Source organism: Gopherus evgoodei, chromosome 2 (genome assembly GCF_007399415.2).
Source record: "Gopherus evgoodei ecotype Sinaloan lineage chromosome 2, rGopEvg1_v1.p, whole genome shotgun sequence".
Classification (NCBI taxonomy): Eukaryota; Metazoa; Chordata; order Testudines; family Testudinidae; genus Gopherus; species Gopherus evgoodei.
Window position 1 is genome coordinate 151,135,842 of NC_044323.1, and position 9,549 is coordinate 151,145,390.

General features: G+C 47.4%; 1 protein-coding gene across 2 annotated transcripts in view; it reads right to left on the reverse strand.

The window, feature by feature from the left end:
* LOC115646280 (hexokinase-2) overlaps positions 1–8,886 on the reverse strand; it is a 67,755-nt gene extending 58,869 nt beyond the window's left edge. Inside the window, exon 1 of one of the 2 annotated variants that reach the window (XM_030551932.1) lies at positions 8,778–8,886. In XM_030551932.1, the coding sequence (XP_030407792.1) occupies positions 8,778–8,840 (63 nt within the window). In that variant the 5' untranslated portion in view covers positions 8,841–8,886. The remainder of the gene's footprint in view (positions 1–8,777) is intronic. The other variant, XM_030551933.1, reaches the window with a different exon arrangement.
* Positions 8,887–9,549: the final 663 nt, after the last annotated feature.

The window sequence follows — 9,549 nt, forward strand, 5'->3', positions numbered from 1 at the left end:
GTTCAAGCAGCTTCATTTAAAATTAAATTAATATGCAGAGCCCCGGAGCAATGTGAGCGCCACTGAAAATCAGCTCACGTGCTGCCTTCGGCACGCATGCCATAGGTTGCCTACCCCTGAGTTATAGAAACCCTGTGCAAAGTCCAGTGTTATTGCCAATATGTTACGACTGAAGCCTCCATCAAATTATTATAGAGAAAATAGAAATAAATATTTTAAATATATACTTATTTCACCTTAGATAATGGTTGGACTTTTTGGGGGTTGGAAGTGAGGAATGATTGACACAAAACAAGAGAGCTCATGGCTGGAGAACAAGTCTCAGCTAATTTGGGGTGACCACTTGGGAATAATTTGTTCAAGGTCAGGACAAATGTACCTTCCTCAGTGGACAAGTTGTGAGGTTTCTCCTTTTCCTGCTAACTTGTCTCCCTCCTCTTGAGGACATTAGACTAGCAAGGGGCTTGATTCTGTATTTATTGTACACCGTAAGGGCCTGACACTACAAATACTTAAATGTGTGGGGAGTTTTGTTCAAGTTCAGTGCAATGTTTTCATGTGGAAAGAGTTAAACCCCATGCTTGAGCGCTTGCAAGATTGGTCCCATCAATGCAGCTACTTGTAGGAGTAAAATCACTCAGACACACAAGTGCTTGAAGAATCAGCAACGCCCATGGAGTTAGTAAGAATACTGGGAGCAAAAGGAATGAAGAATCAACCTAATGGTTAAAGATTAAGGGGGACTTTGTATGGATTGAAGCAGTACTTTGGTTATGTGGATCTTTTGTCTTGTTTTTGTTTCCCCAATCGAGTGGCAATGCTTATCTGACTACATCTGAGTGTTTTGTAAATCATGGCATGATAGTAGCTTCCTGTTAAGTACAAGCACTTCCTGCATAGCAAAGATAATGCAGCACTGGAAGTACTACAGAGCTGTTTATTTTAATGCAAAAGAACCTGGGCACATACTTGTCTTAGATTAGTTTTGCATGCTGGCTCTCTGAAGGAGAGCAATGTCATTTGTCTTTTTCTATGAATAATCACTTCAGTTTCTGGCTGATTTTTTCAGATCCACAGACATGGCAAGAATCAAACACAGAATAAATGTTTCAGCTCTACAGTATTTTCTCTCTACAGTTCTTAGATCTGCTTGTGCATTTTAGAAGCACTTAGAGAATTTAATGTGAAAAAACACATTAAAGGCCTTTTTTGTGGTGGTGGACTGAAAGTTTGGTGTGTGTTAAGAAGAGATGTGTTTAAGCTGCAAAGTTTGGATCTGGATTTAACAGGTGATCAGTTCAAATCTGGGATTTTGGTTTGGCCTGCTCCACTGACAAGCTATTTACCATAGCCAACCACAGATCAGGGTGTCAAATACCCTTCAGGGGGTTGGTTTAGGCCTGATTGCTGCTGCATAAAAGTTCTGCTTGGTATCAGGATCCTCTTCCCAAGTCCCACAGGATGGTGGCCCCAGGAGGTTTTCATTTTTCCTCCCAATCCCAGCTATGGATTAGTAAAAATGTAATTTAAAAAAAAAATGAAAGTTTCTCAAATTCTGAAGAACAAAATAATACTTTGTTACCCTCTGATGAAAGATACCGTACAAACATTAAGCAATTATCAAAACATCCCTAATAGGGTGGCAGATGGATAACCTGACCCATCACTAAAATGCAATCACTTTGGTGGGGAATGCAGCAACTGTTTAACAGCGCATAGGACAGAAAGCAAATAAATACTCATCACCCATCCAGCACTTTGTATCATCAGTAGCTTTCAAAGTGCTTTGCAAAATTGGTATCTTTATGCCCATTTTACAGAGGAGGAAACTGAGGCACAATGAGGTGCAAGCGACTTGCCCTAGATCACACTCTGAAGTAGCAGAAGTGCAGGGAACAGGAACCATTTCCCAACGTGGGCCTGCTGCCACAGCTAAGACATATCCAAACATCCTGGTAAATTTAGGTAGACAAATGTGATCACATACGTGAGCATCAAGTGCTGGCCTAGCCTTCCCTCACTTAAAATCTTAGGGACAAAAGGAAGAAATTCTGCTAGCTACTAAATTACAAGTCACAAGATGCTGCATGACTGTGTTGTAGGTGTGGATTGCTAGTATTGACCCTGAACCTGAAAAACACCGAGCACTTCCTGAAAGATCCTGCCGGCCCTCACCTCCAGCTGACTGCACCAGGAGAGCTCAGCACTTTGCAGAAATAAACCCCGTTGTGACCTTACAAGAGAAGCAAAGCCCAACACTCCTCCCGGATCCTATTGCAGCACACTACATTGTGAGTCAGATAATTTCCTGTACGGACGGTTCCTCCCCACCCCCATCCCTCAAGAGTCTCATTTTACAGGACACAGCGTGCAAACAGGGCGCCTCGAGGGGTGGAGAGTAAGGAACCGATTACTAAAAGAAGTCATGCTGCAGTGCATCAGCAAGGACTGGCAGACTCAGTCTTGCCCTCACCAAGTATTTTACGAGAAACCAGCTGCTGTTCGCAGCAGCCTAAGTGCAGCCCCCAGGAAAACCCCCACCCCAGCGCAGGGAGCATTTGATGCTTGTGGCCTGGCACACAAAAGCTACTGTGTATTCCAGCCAAGCTTCCATTCAGCTGCTATCTGCTACTGCTGTTGCCACAGGACAAGAGAGGACAGACAGAGATGAACTGTGATAAAACAGCCTCTGGTTTTTGTTACCTCATTCTCCCCTCCTCCCCGCTCCCCATATACTTTATATTGCAAGCTCTTAAAGCCAGGGAACATCTTTTATTATGTGTTTGTACAGCACCTAGCACCAAGGGGCCCTGATCTGATTGGCGCTATTAGGTGCTAAGATAATATAAATGTATATTAATAAAATAACTATACCTAATGCTTTTCATCAGTAGATCTCAAAGCACTTTACAAAGGAGAGCAACAACATCATGCCCATTTTATAGAAGAGGAAACTGAGATTCAGGAAAGGGAAGTGACTTGCCCAACGTCACCCAGCAGGTAGTAGAGCTGGGAAGAGAACCCAGGTATCCTGAGCCCCAGCCCAGTGCTCTATCCAGTAGGCAACACTATAGAACAAGACAGAAAATGAACCAAGTGCTAAATCGACAGCCCTGGAGGTTTACATCTTTTCCAGCCAGAAAACAAAACGGACAGCAGGGGTAGCAGGAGGACCCCACCAAAGTCCCTCTACCTTGACACAAATACTATTGTCCAGCTGGCTCATTGTGCCCCCAGGCCACTCTGCCAGAGTGTGGTGGGACTCTATCCAGTCCCGAGAAGGCAGATGCCCACAATGCAGAAACCACCACAATTGAGACACTGAGCAGAGAGGCCCTTAGAAGAGCTGCCTGCAGAGCAAAGGTGAAGGTTATTGGCTGGGTATTACGAAAAAGCTTGCCTGCCACAGACATTGCTGGATTCTTCCAGTGGCTGGAAGTTGCCAGTTTCCAGGGAACCTCCACCCACCATCCTTCCCCAGCACAACTACGCAGTCACAATTTAAAAGGAAGAGACAATGACACTGAGATTTAAGAACTCCAAGAGACAAGGGGAAGAAGACACTTAAATCCTTCCTCTAAGCAAGCGAAAGAAAGAGCCAGCCATGTCAGAAAATGGTCAAATAGACTGGTATCCAAAGGAGAGTGGAAGTTTTACAACTCTGCCAAAGATGGAAGGTCGACGACTTCCACATAACTGACTTCACTTAAAGAGACAGACAGAGATATTGTACTGAATGGGAGGCCTCATTATGAAAGTAAAATTAAATAACTTAAACTTATCCCTAATTAGTACCTTTAGCTAGAAGGAAAAGAAAAACATACCAGCCCAATTTTTCAGCTCTGAATCACAAGTGTCCACATGCAGTTAGTACTTATCCTAGCATTATTTCTGCCACAAATGACTGCAGTTTAAAGCATAATGGTTCTATTGACCTTAATGTACGAGACACGCAGCACCGGCCCAGTGAATGTGCCACATTCAAATATGATTAGTCTTAGAGTTTTTAAAGCACCTTTCATCTGTGGCTCTCAAAGTGCTCTGCAAACATTCATTAAGTTTACACAACCCCTTTGAGGTTTGACAAGAGTTACTTCGACCCATTTTACAACTGGGCAAACTGAAGGTTAAGTGATTTATGCTTAGGGCCCTACCAAATTCATGGTCCATTTTGGTCAATTTCACGATCATGAGATTTTAAAAAAATCATAAATTACATGATTTCAGCTATTTAAATCTGAGATTTTGTGTTGTAATTGTAAGGATCCTGACCCAAAAAGAAGTTGTGGGGGGGGGGCCTGCAAGCTTATTGTAGGGGGGTTGCAGTACTTTGACCCTTACTTGTGCTGCTGCTGGCAGCAGCCCTGCTTTCAGAGCTGGCAGCTGGAGAGCAGCAACTGCTGGCCAGGAGCCCAGTTCTGAAGGCAGAGTTGCCACCAGCAGCAGCCCAGAAGTAAGGGTGGCCTGGTATGGTATTGCCACCCTCACTTCTGCGTTGCTGCCTGCAGAGCTGGGCCCTCAGTCAGCAGCCATCGCTCTCTGGCCGCCCAACTCGGAAGGCAGCAGTGCAGAAGTAGGGTGGCATGGTATGATATTGTCACCCTTACTTCTGCGCTGCTGCTGGCGGGGCTCTGCCTTCAGAGCTGGGCATCTGGGCAACAGCCGCTGCTTTCTGACCACGCAGCTCTGAAGGCAACACAGAAGTAAGGGTGGCAATACCACAACACACTCCCCTAAAATAACCTTATGAGCCCCCCCCCCCGCAACTCCTTTTTGGATAAGGAGCCCCAATTTGAGAAATGCTGGTCTCCCCTGTGACATCTGTATAGTATAGGGTAAAAGCACATAAGAGACCAGATTTCATGGGGGGAAACCAGATTTCATGGTCTGTGATGCTTTTTTCATGGCTGTGAATTTGGTAGGGCTCTACTTACATTACGTCATGGCAACTCAGTAAGTTGGGAACAGAACCCGGGAGTGCAAGTTCATGGACTCCAGCTTTAATCAAGAGACAACATTACCTCTTGAAAATGACTGTGATCAGGAATGGTTTCCATCAGCCACGGTTAGAGCAACAGGATCAATAACCTGCTCAGATTTTTTTTTTAAATGTATAAATACTCAGTTCTTCCCCAGTCAGTTCCATGAAGATGCAAGTTAATGAAGCGTCATTTCAGCAAATCAGCCAGCCAAGGTTATTGCTGCTTCTTGCTTTACACCCGTGGTTCTCCAACTGTGGTCTGTGGAGGGTGGGCTGCCTACCTGGATTTCTTTTTTTCAACTGCTAAGATGCCTTAGAAACAGCAAAGAGATATATTCACTATTTTCCGAACATTACTTTCCCTTGCATGCAATGGAAAACAGGAGACGCGATGCAGCCCTCACTGTGAAAAATGGGAGCACCTATGCGTTATTATTGTTTGATTCTACAGTGCCCAGAGGCCCCCAAATAACATTGGCGAGGGCCCACTGTAGCCACATCACAAGAGACAGTCAAGCACAATCCACTGTCTTGACAAAGAAACAGCACACTCGGTGTTCAAAGCAGCGTGGCCATTAACTACAGGATTTGTGGGTTTTTTTAAATAAGAGGTTTTACAGAAGCTTCTTTAATAAACAATTCTGAAAGAAATCCAAGTCTGGAAGAAGTTATTCAGGGAAAGTATCTGTAAACCTGTTTCATCATAGGTAAACACAGCCAGTGTAGCTGAACTGTCTTGTTGAGTATTTCTGAAAGCCAATTATTGCTTGCAGCTTTTTCCCACATCCAAACAATAACCTTTGTTTGCCCTCCCTAGCAAGAGTAGTTACTGAAACAGAGGGACAGACCATGCTTTGCACACCAAGTTCCTGGTTTGGAACTAAGTGAAACTCCTTAAGAAAGAACTTTATGCTAACTTACTGATAAGGGCATAGCAAACTGAGAAGAGCAAGGAAACCCAGAGCTAATGCACCAACACTATCTACATACCTCCTGTGTCTTGTTACACTACGTATATCATAGGAGCTGATTCCACTGTTACACAAGCCCCATTATATCTAAATGCAATGGAACAAGACGGAAACCTAAACTATTTCTTTACATATCAACTTGATTTTTGCTAGATATTTTTACTTCCAATTTAATGCAGCCACCACCAGGGACATCAGAGGCATGGTAGCGTTTCTTAGTTTTACAGCTGGTCTCCCTGGCGAGTGGGGTCTTATCTCTGTGACTGTTGCTACAAAGGGAAACCGTGGTACTAAAATGAGGAAGTGATTTTTTCTCTCTCTCTAAAAAGGAAGCATTGATTGGAATTTAGAAATCCTGATCAGCAGCTTCAGATGAGCTAGAGCATCTGTGTGCATGTGTGTACAGTAGCATGTGACTGTAGCACTTAGAATTGAGCTTTACCGGGTATACATACATGTAACAAAAAGATGGCCCCTGTCTCTAAGCTCTAATTTAAGGGCATTCACCAGACTAGCTGGAGAATTCAGACCCCATTTTCAGATAGTTTCACCACCAGAGTGCAGCCCCCCTCCCAAAAAAAAGGGTGTGTGTGTGAAATCACCTCACAGTTAATTTTCAGAGACCAACAGCTGGTGCTGTTCAAAGCAGGACAAGTGTATTTAGACTATTCAAATAAGCTAAACACACACTAGCACATTTCAGTATGTCCACATTCTGAATACATAATTACCTGTGCAAATTGTAACTATACAATAATAGAATGAGACCACAGAATTCGTTGATTTCCATTTTCAATCCAAGAGCAGAGATCATGGTTTGCTAAAGTTACGCATATGTTTTTTGTATTAATTTTTTTAAGAAAGCAATTTTGATATATTTGCGGCTCACTTTCCAGACAAAGCACAAGACAGAGTTAAAGTTTTTGTTTTCTAATTGGTGTACAAAAAACACGTTAATGATGTAACAGGTTTGGTGGGGACTAAAATTGGATTCAAAGCTCCCAGTCACAACATTGTTCACTCCCCTCCTCCCCCCCCCTTAATCAAAAAGCCATTTGGTTTGCACATCCTGAGTGATCTATGCCATCTCCTACCCTGCTCTCTTACCCAAACTAGACAGCAGCGCTGACACTCGGCATATATCCACACTGTGTCACCATCCAGCTAATGCTGATGCTCACTGTGTCCCCAGTTAACCTCCCCTATCCCACAAGATGAGAGGAGAAAGGGAAAGCATTGAACTGCAGGGTTTTGACACATAGCACCACTGAAGAGTCCTCTTTGGGCTTGCAGGGAGGAACCCTCCAGGGAAGGTTCTCTCATAAATCTAAGCATCCCACTCAGACATGTCCTAAAATAACCCTCACTCTTATAGACAGGGAGCCTAAAGCAAAACTTTAAATCGCAGCCATGTGGCTCAAGCTATGCTTGGGGATCAGGAAATCTGGGTTCACCTGAGCTCTGCCCAGTCTTCCTATGGGACCTTGAGTAAGTTACAACTTGTCCCTCATCTCCCAGCTATAAACTGAGGGACAATACTTACCCCGAGTCACAGGGGGTTGTAAGAGCCTTGGCTGGAACAAGCTACAGGAAGGTTATTGTTTATAACAGGCCAAAGTAAAATCTCAGATCCACAGAGCGAGGAGCTTTGGGATGCTTTAAAAGAAACCGTTTTGTTGGCTGGCGGGAAAGCGCTCAGTGGTTTCCCAGCCTTCCCCACCTACTCCAGGGAGGGAGATTTAGCAGGCACTGAAAGGGTCTGGTGGAGGAGGACATGGCTTCTGTAAAACCGAGCAGCAGGAGTGGGAAATTAATCCCAGCGCCCCTAGCCATCCTGCTGGGCCAGGCTTTGGCAGCAAGACAAGGGGAGCGAGAATCCCCTCCCCACAGACACTTTGCAGCCGCTTCCTTTCCAAAGACTGGAACTAAACCCCTGGGGAGGGGAAAACGCCTTCAGAATCGGCCCCTCCCAGGATCAAGTCACATTCTTCCACCCACCCCTAACCCGTGGGCAGAATCCCCAAACCAGAATCATTTTATCCCACGGCCCGGGGGGGGGGGGAGGGGCTGGGATGCGGGACATGAAGTCAAGGCAGTGGGGAGACCCTCCTCTTCCTCCAAACAAACCCTGGGGCCAGGGACCCCCTACTCTGACGATAAAAGCAAGGCAGTAGGAAGACCGCCGCCGCCCCCGGAGCTGCGGCCCACGGGGTTAGGGCACACCCCCCTCCTCGCCTGCCGGGTTTGCAGGGCGAGACACAGGACGTGAGGTATCATGCACGGAGTTTCCCGGAACGGGACCTCCCAGGAGGGACCCCGAGCTGCCCCGTCCATCCGCCACCCGGACTCCCTGCCCTGGTACCGAGGAGTGGGAGGGGAGGGAGCCCGCTTCCCACTCCCACTATTCGACCACACACACACACACAATAAAGCGAGAGGACGCACTGCCGAACACGGGTCAGCAATTCAACCGGACCCGGGGGTGGGGGGCGCTGCAGCCCCCCCAAGGGAATAGTGGGGGGTAGAAGCGCTGCAGCCCCCCCAAGGGGATGGGGGGGAATCTCCCCCCCGCCAGGAGCGAGGTATCGCTCGCTCAAGTCCCCGGACCGGTGAGTTCTCTCCGACCGGACAGGCACAAGCCTCACATCTCGCTCACCCCCGGCTCGGTATCGATAACCCACCCCAGAGCTGGCCGCTCCCCCAGTCCCCGATGGGTATCGACAGCCTGCAAAGCCCGCCCCGGGTCCCGCTCCGAGCCTCACTAACACCCCCCCACCCCCCCACGAGGTATCGGCACGCAAGTATCGATTGGGGGGGCCGCCCACCTTCTGCCCTTGGTCATGGCTGAGCTCAGTGAAGAAATAGGCGAGCAGGTGGGACGCGATCATCTTCCGCAGCGCGGGAAGTCGGAGCCGGAGCCGGTCTCGATCAGCCGGCACGTTAGTTACTTTCTGCTGTAACAATGTGGCTCATTCAAGAGATTCCCCCGGCCCAGGAGTGACGCGCCCCCGCCGCCCGGCTCCCATTGGCCAGGGCGGGAGGGTGTGTGCTCCGCGTGGGGCGGGTTTTGCGCCTCTGTCTGTCTATCTGTCTGAGCGAGCTGGGGGGGTATCCGCCCAGCACTGGTCTCTCTGCGCTGGATGTGACTATGCACGTGCATTGCCCCTCCGTTCATGGGCCTATCCACCCAGCATGTGTCTAGGCACCAGTCTATCTGTTTGCACTGAATGTGGATATGCATGGGTGTGTCTGAGCCCAGGGATGTGTGCCTGTTGTTGGCCCTATGCATGGGTCAGTCTGTCTGAGCACATATGTGTCTGTGTGTACTTCATGTGTCTGTGCATGGGTCTGCCTGTCTAAGCACAGGGCCGTGTGTCTGTACGCGCTGTAGGTGGCTATGCCTGGGTCTGTGGGAGCACAGGGCTGTCTGTACTGCATGTTACAGAGGCAACTTGAGGGAGGAGCAGCAAAGAATCCTGTGGCACCTTATAGACTAACAGACGTTTTGGAGCATGAGCTTCGTGGGTGAATACCCACTTCATCAAATGCATGTAGTGGAAATTTTCAGGGGCGAGTATATACAGGGCCGGCGCTTTC